The sequence below is a fragment of the Corythoichthys intestinalis genome, chromosome 3 (assembly GCF_030265065.1).
Source record: "Corythoichthys intestinalis isolate RoL2023-P3 chromosome 3, ASM3026506v1, whole genome shotgun sequence".
NCBI classification, from domain to species: Eukaryota; Metazoa; Chordata; class Actinopteri; order Syngnathiformes; family Syngnathidae; genus Corythoichthys; species Corythoichthys intestinalis.
Window position 1 is genome coordinate 58,386,758 of NC_080397.1, and position 16,070 is coordinate 58,402,827.

The window sequence follows — 16,070 nt, forward strand, 5'->3', positions numbered from 1 at the left end:
CGCTTCCTGTAGCTGCAGTTCAATCTGGCACATCGATCAGGACTAAGCTTGGCCCATTGTTCTCTACAAAACTGCTGTAGTTCAGTCAGATTCTTGGGATATCTGACATGAATCGCTGTCTTTAGGTCATGCCACAGCATCTCAGTGGGGTTTAAGTCTGGACTTTGACTTGGCCACTCCAGAGCCCGTATTTTGTTCTTCTGAAACCATTCTGAAGTTGATTTACGTCTGTGTTTTGGATCATTGCCTTTTGCAGCATCCATCCTCTTTTAGTTTCAACTGTCTGACAGACGTCCACAGGTTTTCCTGCAAAACATCCTGATAAACTTAGGAATTCATTCTTCCAAAGGTGAAAAAGCGTTATACAAGTATAACACCGTTACTATTTAATGATTGCAAGTTGTCCAGGCCCGTGAGGGAGCAATACAGCCCCAAATCATGATGCTCCCTCCTCCACGCTTCACGGTGGGGATGAGGTGTTGATGTTTGTGAGATGTTCCATTTTTCCTCCACACATGACGTCGTGTGTTACTCCCAGACAATTCAACTTTGGTTTCATTAGTCCACAAAATATTTTGAATACTTCCCATAGAAAGCCAAAAACATTTTGGAACAATGTTCTCTGGTCAGGTGAAACAAAAGTAGAGCTTTTTTGGGAAAAGGCATCAACATAAGTTTCCAGGGAAAAAAACGTGGCCTTCGAAGAAAGAACACGGTCCCCACAGTCAAACATGGCGGAGGTTCTCTGATGTTTCGCGGGTACTTTGCTGCCTCTGGCACTGCTGGACTGCCTGACCGTGTGCATGGCATTATGAAGTCTGAAGACTACCAACAAATTTGGCAGCGTTATGTTGGGTCCACTGTCCTATGGTGTAATGAGACGGGCGGGTTTTCTTGTGTACCGTCTTCAGAAGAGGCTTCCTCCTGGGGTGACAGCCATGCACACCAATTTGATGTAGAGTGTGGCGTATGGTCTGAGCACTAACAGGTTGACCCCCCACCTCTTCAATCTTTGCAGCAATGCTGACATCACTCCTGTAACGACTCGCATGACATTTTGGAGGGAAAATGACAAGCAGTACTCAATTTGGACATTTAGGGATGTAGTTTCTAAGGGGTGTACTCACTTTTGTTGCCAGGGCTTTAGATATTAATGGCTATCTTTTGAGTTATTTTGAGCGGAAAATAAATGAACTCTGATATAAGCTGCACACAGACTACTTTTCACTGTGTCGAAGTGTCATTTTGTCAGTGTTGTCCCATGAAACGATAAATTTAATCGGGCTGTCAAAATTATCGCGTTAACAGGTGGTAATTTTTTTTTTAATTAATCACGTTAAAATTAGGGCTGTCAAACGATTAAAATTTTTAATAGAGTTAATTACAGCTTAAAAATTAACTAATCGTAATTAATCGCGATTCAAACCATCTATAAAATATGCCAAATTTTTCTGTAAATTATTGTTGGAATGGAAAGATAAGACACAAGATGGATATATACATTCAACATACGGTACATAAGGACTGTATTTGTTTATTATAACAATAAATCAACAAGATGGCATTAACATTATTGCCATTCTGTTAAAGCGATCCATGGATAGAAAGACTTGTTGTTCTTAAAAGAAAAATGTTAGTACAAGTTCTAGAAATTTTATATTAAAACCCCTCTTAATGTTTTCGTTTGAATAAAATTTGTAAAATTTTCAATCAAAAAATAAAGTAGAAGCCCGCCATTGTTGATGTCAATAATTACTTACACAATGCTCATGGGTGCTGAAGCCTATAAAATCAGGCGCACCCAAGCGCCAGCAGAGGGCGACAAAACTCCGTAACACACAACAAGTACACATTTCACTGTCCTGTCATTTTAATCTGTTTGAGAGGGGCATTTGTGCGTTAATTGCGTCAAATATTTTAACGTGATAATTTTAAAAAATTAACGCCCGTTAATGCGATAATTTTGACAGCCCTAGTTAAAATACTTGACGCAATTAACGCACATGCCCCGCTCAAACAGATTAAAATTAGGGCTGTCAAAATTATCGCGTTAACGCGCGGAAATTAATTTTTTTCATTAATCACGTTAAAATAGTTGACGCAATTAACGCACATGTCCCGCTCAGACAGTATTCTGCCTTTTGGTAAGTTTTACAGCAAGTCTAACAGCAAACAGCAAACTCTTGTGGTCGCTTTGCGACATGGTTTATTGCTTTCTTGCCAGTTCAATATGGCTGCACGACGTCTCGGGCTGACGCCTACGTTGTAATGTTGTGCTTATATGATCCTTGGACAAGATTTGTCCGTAAGTATGGTTGTTGTAAAGAATGTACATATTATGTTAGTAAGCGAAATGTTATATTTTTTCAGGCATGAAAATCTCTCACCTTTCGGCGAAATTCGCCGTTTTGAAGTCAAAAAGGATGACCTACGTGAATCGTGTAGATCCGAGGAGAAAACTTTTTAAGGGGGGGGGGCGTTTGTAGGCATGTGCCAGTTACCTTCACGGATTACCATGCTATGAAAACGTCGCGGTTACAAAACCACTAAAATTTTCCGTCATACAGTAGTACGTATTCGTTATTTTTCATGTGTCGAAAATGCAGCCAGAATTAGCTTGGCGCGGCAGTGCTTACCCCTTCCCCTGTTTGATGCTGCGTGTGTCAGTGACGCTATTCCAGCAAACCCAAAAACAAGCACTCCAAACGCAAGGCGTAAATTCTTCAATTTATTGATCTCTCAAATCGTGGTAACTGAAATATACCAAATGAATACATTTAAAACGTTGTACACTCGTATTTTTCCACATGTGAGTAGCTTCAACAGTTTAGCTTCATGAAAAAGTTCGTCAAAAACAAAACACACATTTTCCTTTCAAATTCAATACACAAAGTTACTAAAAACTTACAAAGACGAATGATAGGCAAGGCTTAGCTAGGACAGCAACTTCATTGAGCCGCTGAGAGAGAAACAAGTTTGTATGCGGGGAGTAAAAAAAAAAAAAAGCGTCAAAGATCGCTAATTGCGACAGATGATCTTGTACTAAGCACAAATTCACATTCGCTGGAGGAGGTAAAGTATCACTCCCAATTGTTTTTAGATGAATGCATTTGCCAGCATATTGAATTTAGTGAGTAATGGTTTTCGTTTTCATATTTTGTGGTATGACAAAGTTACTGCCGTTCGTTGCAGCTTGCGTTGAACACTGCCGGAGCGTCCGGTGAAAAAATAGCTCCCGTTAAGGTAGCGTCAAGCTTGTGTATTTAACGGTAATATAAAAGCAGTGTTGTCAATAACGTGGTATCGTAATGCGTAACTAATCTGATTACTTTCTTTCAGTAAAGAACAATCTAACGCGTTAATTTTTTTAAATCAGTAATCTGAGTAAAATTACTTTCCTTGATGCCTGTGCGTTACTATTTTGTTATTGCCCCATAATGTGTGTAGAATGAAGAATACTGTAGTCATGGGAGTGACATCACATGTCACATTTTTTAATCGGGGATGGAACAAAAAGGGTCACGTGTATTACCATGATGCGTGAGCGCTGGGAGTTTGCGACCAAAACAACATAGCCTTGCTACCTCGCCAGGATGCAATGAAATAGGCAGGAGATATACTACAAACGGCTGCATTTGCACACTGGAAACACAGCCATTACTTCACATTTTTGTCCAGTAAAGATAACAAAAATGTCTCCGTGCGCTGCAAACTTTGCGCTGGCTCAAAAAGACTGTCCACCGCTATAAGCATCCAATTCAAGCACCACTTGGAATTACAGCACAACAGGTAACACGACACGACAGCCAGGACTTTTTGATACTGCTCGTGCTCAATCCTCGGTTCAAGCTCAGTTGTTGTTGAGGGTTTTGAAAGCTTAGGTTTAAAGAAATTCTAAATATCCATCTTGCCTCCTCAGCTGTAGTTTTGGCTAAGCAATGCAAACGGCTGTCTCTAAGGTTCTATAGTCACATGATCTGTTCGAAAAATAATTTGGACCCATTATGAAATACTTTGAAGGATTCCTGTTCATTTTATTCATTTGTGTTGTTTGTTTTATTGCTCTAAAACTTTTATAGACAACATTTTAAGGGCCATATTCAATGGTCTTTATTTTAAAGGGGAAGTTCAGAATTTTTTACTTTAGGCTTAATCTTTTGAGTTAGCCGGGGTTTAATTAGTCTTTGGAAATGATTTGAACAAATTCTGTGCAGTTTGACAGTTATTTGTTAGTTTCAGGGCTCCGGAGTGGCTAAGCTAGCGCGAGTCAATGGTGGTTGAAATCAACTCCTTCAACTAATTAAACCCCCGTTAACTCGAACATTAAGCCTTATGTGAAAAATTAAAATGGTCAAATTCGCCACATGTAGGAGGTTTTGCCGACGGCGGACATTTTGGCAGAACGCCGGAACATATTTCCTCCACACCTTTCTCACCTTTTTAACCCCTGACCCATTTTCATGCCTGTTTTTGCATGAGACGCTTTTTGTTTATGTTTAGTGAACCTGTATAGCGTGCTAAGCTAACGTTGTTGCTAGTGCAATGCTTGTGTACTTTTTTTTTGTAGTTTTACGACGGTCTAAAGAGGACAGTGGTTTGAGGCCATTTTATTAATAAATCAGATGAAAAAGGAAGAAGTCTGATTATTAAGGCGTCGTTCACTAGCTGTCTAGCTTTGGAAAAAGTAGACGCTTCGGAGTGAGGACAGCATAGACAGATTTAAATGACAGTAGAGTGAAATGCCCACTACAGTCCTTATGTACGGTATGTTGAATGTATATATCCATCTTGTGTCTTATCCTTCCATTCCAACAAATTATTTTACAGAATATATATATATATAATTTACAGAAAAATATGGCATATTTTATAGATGGTTTGAATTGCGATTAATTGCGATTAATTACGATTAATTAATTTTTAAGCTGTAATTTACTCGATTAAAATTTTAATCGTTTGACAGCCCAAATTAAAATACAATACAATGTAATGTCCGCTTGTTACTTGTTTTTTGGTGTTTAGCGCCCTCTGCTGGTGCGGGTCCAACTGATTTTATGAGTTAGTACCATGAGTGAGCATAGTGTAATTATTGACATCAACAATGGCGAGCTACTAGTTTATTTTCTGATTGAAAATTTTACAAATTGTACTAAAACGAAAACATTAAGAGGGGTTTTAATATAAAATTTCTATAACTTGTACTAACATTTATCTTTTAAGAACTACAAGTCTTTCTATCCATGGATCGGTTTAACAGAATGTTAATAATGTTAATGCCATCTTGTTGATTCATTATTATAATAAACAAATACAGTACTTATGTACTATGTGTTGAATGTATACATCAGTCTTGTGTCATCTTTCCATTCCAACAATAATTTACAGAAAAATATGGCATATTTTATACATGGTTTGAATTGTGATTAATTACGATTAATTAATTTTTAAGCTGTAATTAACTCAATTAGAAATTTTAATCGCTTGACAGCCCTATTATTTAAATATCTGCAGAAATGCGAGGGGTTTACTCACTTTTGTGATACGCTGTACTAACACATTCTTGTGCTTTTTAACATGTTAATTAGAAAGTTTGACAAAATTGCCACCTTCTTACCCCTTACCACCATGACTGGAAGAAATGCCCCAAATACAGACTCTTCGAAAAGTGCTTTCCTTAAAGCCTTTCAATTTTAATGCTGGCTCTGTACATGTGTTTTGGGATGAGAGACCTTCCTTCTCCCTGTACTGGTCATGTACGCTATGCAGCGACAGGCTGTAATCAAGGGTGCATAATTAGAGAGGCAGTGAAGATTTGGGAGTCGCCCACTGTGGACTGAAATACCCTGAAACATGGAATTTATGTACCAAATGCAACGTGGTCAATGTATGCTAAAGTGTCTTTAGGCCATTTAGAGTATTACCCTGTTTGAGAAATCTGTGTATAGAAGCCAGTACATGAAGCTTTATAACTTTATGGCAGCCATTCATGGCAATTTTTCAGCTACTCACAGTTAAAATAGATTGCATGTCTATTAACGTCAATGGTTTATTTATTTATTTTAGGGCTGTCAAACGATTAAAATTTTTAATCGAGTTAATTACAGCTTAAAAATGAATTAATCGTAATTAATCGCGATTCAAACCATCTATAAAATATGCCATATTTTTCCTGTAAATTATTGTTGGAATGGAAAGATAAGACACTGAGACGGATACAGTGCCCTCCATAATTATTATTGTGTGAAGGTTGTGTGAAGTGTTTTTTAGCTTCTAATCATTTTTATTTCAAATAATATGGGACCTTAATGGAAAAAAAGAGAAAAATCCAACCTTCAATACAAGTGCATTCATTCAGTGGGGAAAAAATCCCACATAAAGAAAAACATATTTGACATCAAATAATGTGTGTCACAATTATTAGCACCCCTGGTGTTAATACTTTGTACAACCCCCTTTTGCCAACAAAACAAGGTCTGGGGACTGAGATGGCCATGGGAAGAGCTTGATTTTGTGTCTGGTGAACCATTTCTGTGTAGATTTGGCCATACGTTTAGGGTCATTGTCTTGCTGAAAGACCCAGTGACGACCCATCTTCAGCTTTCGGGCTATAAAAAATATTAGAAGCTAAAAAACACATCTTTTTCAGGAGTCCCAAATATGGAGGGCACTGTAAATACATTCAACATACGGTACATTAGTACTGTATTTGTTTATTATAACAATAAATCAACAAGATGACATTAACATTATTAACATTCTGTTAAAGCGATCCATGGATAGAAAGACGTGATATTTATGTTACATAAGCGAATTAAGTAGTGGTGCCGTGAGATCTAAATTTCATATTTTGTATGACTTCCATGGGCTTCGGCAAGGATTCATATAGTTTATTGATGAAGTCATCAGGAACATCAAAGAAAGCAGTCTTGCATGCCTCCCAGAGTTCATCAACATTCTTGGGTTTTGTCTTCCATGCTTCCTCTTTCATCCTACCCCAGACATGCTCAATGATGTTCGTGTCTGGTGACTGGGCTGGCCAGTCCTGGAGGATCTCGATTGAAGTATGCGATGGAGCACCATATTACTGCAGAATTTGTCCTTTTTTATGGTTAGAAATGAAAGAGGCAGCTAAGATTTGTTGATATTTCAGACTATTTATGTTGCCTTCCAGCCTACAGATCTCTCGCACACCCCATACTGGATATAACCCCAGACCATGATTTTGTCACCACCAAACTTCACTGTTTTGTAGCAAAAGGTGGATTTTTCAGATGAATCCATTGAATTACACCACAGTCGGCGCAAATATTGCAGGAGACCTACTGGAGCCCGCACGGATCTGAGATTCACTCAGAAAACAGTGAAGTTTGGTGGTGGCAAAATCATGGTCTGGGGTTACATCCAGCATGGGGGTGTCCGAGAGATCTGTAGGGTGGAAGGCAACATAAATAGTCTGAAATATCAACAAATCTTAGCTGCCTCTTACATTCCTATCCATAAAAAGGGACAAATTCTGCAGCAGGATGGTGCTCCATCACATACTTCAATCTCTACCTCAAAGTTCCTCAAGGCAAAGAAGATCAAGATCCTCCAGGACTGGCCAGCCCAGTCACCAGACATGAACATCACTGAGCATGTCTGGGGTATGATAAAAAGGAAGCATGGAAGACGAAACCCAAGAATGTTGATGAACTCTGGGAGGCATGCAAGCCTGCTTTCTTTGATGTTCCTAATGACTTCATCAATAAATTGTGTGAATCCTTGCCGAAGCCCATGAAAGTCATACAAAATATTCAATTTGGATCTCACAGCACCACTACTTAATTCGTGTATGTAACATATTTTTGTATTTGAAGTACATTTTTTGTTCAATTTTCACAGTATTTTCTGTAGGTGACAAAACTTTTGTCTTGCCCAAATTTGACCTTTATGTCTTCATTAAATGATAAATCTTTATTCAGTGAAACAAATATATTTTTGTACATTCAACATCATTTGGGAGGGTCTTAGCTTTCATACGAGCCATTTCTGAAACCAATTGAATAATTAAGTCAGGTTATTAGCAATTGTTTCTCCAAAATGGATAAGCGACAAGACTTTTGTCAGGGACTGTAGTACAAATACTTCTGCTCCTCATTATACAGTATGTAAATGCACACCTAGTTAAATGCATTGTTTGTTGAGCATATGAACACAATTTGAGGTATGCATCGTCTTCAGGTCCTACTGTAAAAGGTAAAAAGGCCTTATTTAAAAATGCCTTGATATGGAAATTTGGACATGTGATAAAACTTAAGGCCTGATTACGTCAATGCAAATTGGAAAAACAATTGTAAGGCCGTCACAGTCAGCATTGGCCTTTTGAATCATCGCTTTTCTTATTTTACGGAGCGCCTGAGTCTCAAACATTTCATGAAATTGAAGAAGGGACGAACAAGGGAGGAGAAACTGAAAATAGAGGGATGGACATCACTTTCCAGAGAGCGGTTAAAAAAAGTCTTTCAGTATAACAAGGTCGGGAATGCTCGGAAACTCTCCTCCTCCACATTGGTGTTGCCTTTTCCTTCTGCTCTGTCCTCAACTCACTGCGGTCCTCACAACATCAACCAGGATAAACTGTAAGTATGCATTTCAAATTTTTATTACTTTCAGTTTTCAGTTCAAGAATGAATGCATAGTTTATGACGTGTATCGTTGATGGGTGTGTGTGCGCGTAATTGACTTGTTTTATGCTCACTGTGATCAACGTTAATTCTCTTTTTTGCAAGGAGCTTTCCAGATTAAATAAATCTTCAGTAGTTCATTTTCTGATGTAAAAAAAAGTTAGATTTTGTGTTTTTTATAAAAAAAAAAATTTAATCTTACATTTTTCATGCTTTGCTCTATTAGATTTAGTAATGTAACCAACTTGCAAAATTATCTAAACATGTGTAAGCTTATTTCAAAATCCTACTATGATGCACAGTGTTGGGTTAATAGCATAAGCGGAGTTTAAGGGAGGCCGGGGCGGGCAATCCCCCCCACTGGTGGCCTAAAAGTGTCATTACATGTAATTGACTTCCCTATCTATATAAATGTTGTCAAGCAAAAAAACAACAAAATGAATGAAATGAACAAAAAAAGATATTTTTATAATGGGTGAAAATAATTTTTTGAACAGATCATGTGACTAGCACCTTAGACGGTCATTTGCTTTGCACATTATTTTTTCAAAAATGGGGAAGGGCAATTTAATTTTTCAAATGACTTTTTAAAATTTTTTTATTAATAATATGTATTTTTTATTCAAGCAACTTTTTGGGGGATTGAATTATTGACAAAAATGTCATACCCATAATATGGCCGAAACACAAAAGGGATTGCTAAAATCAATGAAAAATAAGTGTTCAAATGCAAATTTTGGAGTCTCATTTTTTTTTTTCATTCAAAAACTTTTTTTTCTATGACTGAATTTTTTTTTTTTTTTGGATTGAAATGATTTTTATTTTGAAAAAAAAAAAAAAAAAAAAATGTATGTAGCAACTGATTTTTTGATTGAATAATAAATACACAAATGTTCAAGCCAAAATGTGGCGCAAACACAAAACAACATTACTTCAATCAAAAAAGTTGCTTCAAAAAAAAAAACAAAAAAAAAACAATTTTTGACTGAGGTAACTACATTGGCACGACACCGGCAGGCGTACCATATTCAGTGGATGATGATCTTGGCGAAAAGTATAGCTGTCCTGCCAGCAGCCTGATTTAAAATTCCCCTCAAGAATGATGGGAAATGGAAAAAAAAGCTCACTTTCAACTTATTATTATAAATATTCTTGTAAGTTAATTTTTTTGCTGACACTGCGTTTCGGGGTCATCAACATGTTGTGCCCAAAAGTCAAACTCCGTCTATGGTCAATAGTGACAAGCAGTTACTCCTAAATGATTTGTATTGATTTGAATCCTGCATTTCACTAAAATGTAGCGTGGACACACGAACATCATGTAGTAAATGTGATTATGGCTGTAATTATGGAGAGTGAAGGTACAGTTGAAGAGCCCACCATCTGGCTGCATGGATCTACGTGACCACACAGGGAGGCCCAGGAGCTGTGTCAATAAAATGAGCTTCATCGTTATTTTAAAACGATGATTACTCACTTTAAAATCACACATTTTCACAAGATTCTAATTTTCTCTGTTGGTCTTCATATGACAGATGAAAAGTGAGGTTTATCTAGAAAATAATATATTCCCCCCCCCCAGTAATTCAACATATTTCTGTGTATGCACCAGCCCACAGCAGCTGTTGCCCACAGTAAATATAGAGGCCATAGCCAATGGCGTCCCACGCCTCTGTGCACAATCTGGGCTCTTAACTTCCTGCTTGCTTTCGTGTGGTGGATGGGCGGCTTCTCTCTCCTTTCCAAATTATAAGGCCTGCAGTCCCAGACTGAATGTCTCCACCCCAAATAAGTAATGGCTCGGCTGCCTGCTAAAATAGATCTGCTGCGAGATGAGAAATAGAAGAAAACCTGAAGCTAGGTGGCAACCTGTAGTTACTAATACAGATGAAGACTGGGTTGTTTTTTCAGGTCTCGAAGGCAAGGCAAGGCAAGGCAAATTTACAGTGCCTTGCAAAAGCATGCGGCCCCCTTGAACCTTGCAACCTTTCGCCACATTTCAGGCTTCAAACATAAAGATATAAAATTTTAATTTTTTGTCAAGAATCAACAACAAGTGGGACACAATCGTGAAGTGGAACAAAATTTATTGGATAATTTCAACTTTTTTAACAAATAAAAAACTGAAAAGTGGGGCGTGCAATATTATTCGGCCCCCTTGCGTTAATACTTTGTAGCGCCACCTTTTGCTCCAATTACAGCTGCAAGTCGCTTGGGGTATGTTTCTATCAGTTTTGCACATCGAGAGACTGACACTCTTGCCCATTCTTCCTTGCAAAACAGCTCGAGCTCAGTGAGGTTGGATGGAGAGTGTTTGTGAACAGCAGTCTTCAGCTCTTTCCACAGATTCTCGATTGGATTCAGGTCTGGACTTTGACTTGGCCATTCTAACACCTGGATACGTTTATTTTTGAACCATTCCATTGTAGATTTGGCTTTATGTTTTGGATCATTGTCCTGTTGGAAGATAAATCTCCGTCCCAGTCTCAGGTCTTGTGCAGATACCAACAGGTTTTCTTCCAGAATGTTCCTGTATTTGGCTGCATCCATCTTCCCGTCAATTTTAACCATCTTCCCTGTCCCTGCTGAAGAAAAGCAGGCCCAAACCATGTTGCTGCCACCACCATGTTTGACAGTGGGGATGGTGTGTTCAGGGTGATGAGCTGTGTTGCTTTTACGCCAAACATATCGTTTTGCATTGTGGCCAAAAAGTTCAATTTTGGTTTCATCTGACCAGAGCACCTTCTTCCACATGTTTGGTGTGTCTCCCAGGTGGCTTGTGGCAAACTTTAAACGAGACCTTTTATGGATATCTTTGAGAAATGGCTTTCTTCTTGCCACTCTTCCATAAAGGTCAGATTTGTGCAGTGTACGACTGATTGTTGTCCTATGGACAGACTCTCCCACCTCAGCTGTAGATCTCTGCAGTTCATCCAGAGTGATCATGGGCCTCTTGGCTGCATCTCTGATCAGTTTTCTCCTTGTTTGAGAAGAAAGTTTGGAAGGACGGCCGGGTCTTGGTAGATTTGCAGTGGTCTGATGCTCCTTCCATTTCAATATGATGGCTTGCACAGTGCTCCTTGAGATGTTTAAAGCTTGGGAAATCTTTTTGTATCCAAATCCGGCTTTAAACGTCTCCACAACAGTATCTCGGACCTGCCTGGCGTGTTCCTTGGTTTTCATAATGCTCTCTGCACTTTAAACAGAACCCTGAGACTATCACAGAGCAGGTGCATTTATACGGAGACTTGATTACACACAGGTGGATTCTATTTATCATCATCGGTCATTTAGGACAACATTGGATCATTCAGAGATCCTCACTGAACTTCTGGAGTGAGTTTGCTGCACTGAAAGTAAAGGGGCCGAATAATATTCCACGCCCCACTTTTCAGTTTTTTATTTGTTAAAAAAGTTTAAATTATCCAATAAATGTTGTTCCACTTCACGATTGTGTCCCACATGTTGTTGATTCCTGACAAAAAATTAAAATTTGATATCTTTATGTTTGAAGCCTGAAATGTGGCGAAAGGTTGCAAGGTACAAGGGGGCCGAATACTTTTGCAAGGCACTGTACATTTAGTGTGTGATGATCACTCAGCACAGACCTTCAAAGGCAAAAGCAACATTGAAAATTCTCTCTTGCCATGATAAGAAAAAGAATCTTACCGTGTGTGTCTCAAAACTGGAGAGGACACTGGCAGGTCACATGAGTGTCACAGCCAGACACTGCTACAATGCAGGCTAACTACTAGAGATGGCATCCCGATCGATGGGGTCCGATCACGTCATTTTCAAAGTATCGGAATCGGCAAAAAATATCGGACATGCCTTTTTTTATTATATATATTAGGGCTGCAGCTATCGATTATTTTAGGAGTCGATTAATCAATGAACTAGTTAGTTCGAATAATCAAGTAATCGGATATGGAACATGAAGAATTAAAATACTTGAGCTGAGCCTCAAATGGTATTTAAAAAAAAAGACCTATGTACAACAAAAGAACAATTTGCTAACTTACATAGCAAAAGTAAATGCTAACGTTTTTTACAAGGCTCTTAACAAATGGTTCAGACACATATTCCCGCAAAAAACCCGGCTAAATATTCCTATAAACTAAATTATGAATGCATTAAAAAACAGCAGTTGGATTCAGCCATGTGAAATGAGGCAGACCAGAAGACAGTGTATCCACCCTAATCAATAAAACTAAATGCACTTTCAAAACAAAACCATTACAACGCTTCTTTAATTAAACAAATACTCGAAGCAATAAAATTTAATTCGAATATATTTTTCTAATCGAATTCTCGAGTTAATCGAATAATCGTTGCAGTACTAATATATATATATATTTTAATTAAATCATTTTCTAATTGTATTTAACAATACAGACATAATATGTTACACTCATCCAGAGTCTTTAGTTTAGGCCTAAGGTAGGGTTATCAAATTTATCCCGTTAATGGCGGTATTTTTATTTTTTTTTTTTAATTATCAAGTTAAAATATTTAACGCAATTAACGCATGCGCTGCACGACCCACTTGCGCAGTGTCGCGCTCAATCTGTAATGGCGCCGTTTTACCTCTATATATAGCTAAAAGGCAGCATAAAATGAATAGAGTGAAGTTTGGCAGCCTTTGGAGCATTTTTTTAATTGGCTAAAGCCTTACAATCCCTCTCCCTACGATTAGAAATATCGTTGGAAGCAATGTTGGGAATAAGGTAGTAATTGATCTTTTTCTTAACACCCTATGTTAATTCCCAACGCAGAGAAGATATATCAATTGGTACCACTACGCACAGTCATGGTTGCACTTCCCATCATGCATTTGGGAAGAACAGTTAAATGGCTACAGTATCATTTACTGAAAGCTCAACAAATACACTAGATGGCAATATTTAATCACAATATACAAAGTCACATTTATCCTTTATCTGCTAGCCCTTAAAAGTGATCAACCAAACTGAAAAACTTTACAACCACATAAGGAGTCTTCAGGCATAGCTTTGAAACAGATATAGCTCAATTTTCCCGGCCGTTTACTGACCTGGTGACAGGTGAAAGTTGGAATGAATGAGACACGATGCGCTCTGGTTGCTGCTCAAACAACGTCTGAGGCTGAGCGCGAGAGCAAGTCTGCCCCACCCTTTCTGTCTCCCGACCCGGAAGTACTTCGACTACGTCTGTATTGTATTTTCATTAAAGAAAATTAATATTTAACATAAATGTTGCATTGGCATTTGTACTTTTGCCATCAATAGAAAAGTAAATATAAGAAAATTAAATTACGTTTTTTTCTCTTCTTTCATATATACACTATGACACATTTCCCACATGCAAATGGGATCACCCTACATTCGGGATGTCACACGAACCAGTTTTCTTTCTCCTCCAAACAGGAGAACCTGTGTTTTTTCCCAAAAAGTTCTATTTTGGTTTCATCTGACCATAACACATTCTCCCAGTCCTCTTCTGGCTCATCCAAATGCTCTCTAGCGAACCGCAGACGAGCCTGGACGTGTACTTTCTTCAGCAGGGGGACACGTCTGGCAGCGCAGGATTTGAGTCCCTGGCGGCGCATTGTGTTACTGATAGTAGACTTTGTTACTGTGGTCCCAGCTCTCTGTAGGTCGTCCACTAGGTCCCCCCGTGTGGTTCTGGGATTTTTGCTCACCGTTCTTGTTCTCATTTTGACGCCACGGGGTGAGGAGGGAGTTAAAAGTCCGTGTTGCCCAACGACAGTCAAAAACATCACTGCTCTAGAGGAGATCTGCATGGAGGAATGGGCCAAAATACCAGCAACAGAGTGTGAAAAGCTTGTGAAGAGTTAGAGAAAACATTTGGCCTCTGTTATTGCCAACAAAGGGTACATAACAAAGTATTGAGATGAACTTTTGGTATTGACCAAATACTTATTTTCCACCATGATTTGCAAATAAATTCTTTAAAAATCAAACAATGTGATTTTCTGTTTTTTTTTTCTTCCACATTCTGTCTCTCATGGTTGAGGTTTACCCATGTTGACAATTACAGGCCTCTCTGATATTTTCAAGTGGGAGAACTTGCACAATTAGTAGTTGACTAAATACTTATTTGTTAAGTGTCATTTGACCCTTTTATCATTTGCGTGGTACTAATTCATTTCATTGATGTTACAGAAAAAGATGCCATCACGCTTGCTTTTCCCCGTGGCTGTCTTGACCCTGCTGTCACTGTGCTGCGGTGTGGCCCAGAGCGCTCCGATGTTCTACAACGTATCCATGGATGGTAGCGGTGATGACGGGTTGGAGTTCCTCTTCCCAAATGCCTTCTCCACCCGTGCGCCGGTTCGAATCAGCGCCACCACTCATCATCCCGAAGCTTCTGACAGACCCACGCTAACCAACACCATCACCACGACCATTATCCGTCTAAAGGACTTTGTACTGACCAGAGTGGTGGACTTTCTGGAGGATAATCTTCTGATCATCGTGATTGTGGCCTCTGTTCTCATTTTGATGGTCTTCATTATCTGCTGCGCTTCTGCCATGAGTCAGAAGCGCAAGCTGGAGGCCTACAAGGTTCCTCCTCAAGCTCCCAGGAAGCACGCAATGGATAAATCTGCCGTGCACAGTGTACAAAGACTTCCTCACGAGTTCCAGGAGAGGCCGTACGCCGTGGACCACGTCAAGAGAGTTCAGATGCAGGGCAACGTCTCGCCCAAGAATCTACGTATGCCTTCCAAGGCTCTGATAGGAGAGAGGGGCAGGGATGTCAGGTCTTCACCACGTCAGGAGGTGAGGAAGGTCAGGGACGTGGAGGAAGTGGAGATGCGCAGAGAAGAGCCCAGATACAAAGAGCCGATGAAGCGCAGGGAGGAGGTACAGCACACCTCCAGTCATCCTGCGTGCACCTGCCATCTGAAGAAGGGCCACTACTAGATTAGCCTGTTGCCTGGATTGCACCAACATGGCGGAAATTGTGGAAAGATGTTCTAATAGTGGACTGTGTAACCTTAGCCACACTAAGCCGTAACCGCTAACCGTCATATGCTCTTGTTTAGCCACAACCGGATTCATTACCTTATTACTAGGGTTGTTCCCATATGTTTTTTTGCTCCCGATCCGATCCCGATCGTTTTAGTTTGAGTATCTACCGATCCCGATATTTCCCGATCCAAATGCTTTTTTTTGCTCCCGATTCAATTCCAATCATTCCCGATAATTATTCCCAATCATATACATTTTGGCAATGCATTAAGAAAAAAATGAATAAAACTTGGACGAATATATATATTCAACATACAGTACATAAGTACTGTATTTGTTTATTATGACAATAAATCCTCAAGATGGCATTTACATTATTAACATTCTTTCTGTGAGAGGGATCCACGGATAGAAAGATTTGTGACTTTGTATA

General features: G+C 39.0%; 1 protein-coding gene across 1 annotated transcript; it reads left to right on the plus strand.

The window, feature by feature from the left end:
• The first annotated feature begins 8,367 nt into the window (after window positions 1–8,367).
• Window positions 8,368–15,706, plus strand: tmem119a (transmembrane protein 119a). Its single transcript, XM_057832749.1, has 2 exons — window positions 8,368–8,618; window positions 14,828–15,706. The coding sequence occupies exon 2, from the start codon at window positions 14,834–14,836 to the stop codon at window positions 15,587–15,589; it is 756 nt and encodes a 251-aa protein (XP_057688732.1). The 5' UTR covers window positions 8,368–8,618; window positions 14,828–14,833; the 3' UTR covers window positions 15,590–15,706.
• Window positions 15,707–16,070: the final 364 nt, after the last annotated feature.

Excerpts from the sequence above, each read along its gene's own strand:
- tmem119a (XM_057832749.1), top strand. The coding sequence starts at position 14,834 with ATGCCATCACGCTTGCTTTTCCCCGTGGCTGTCTTGACCCTGCTGTCA.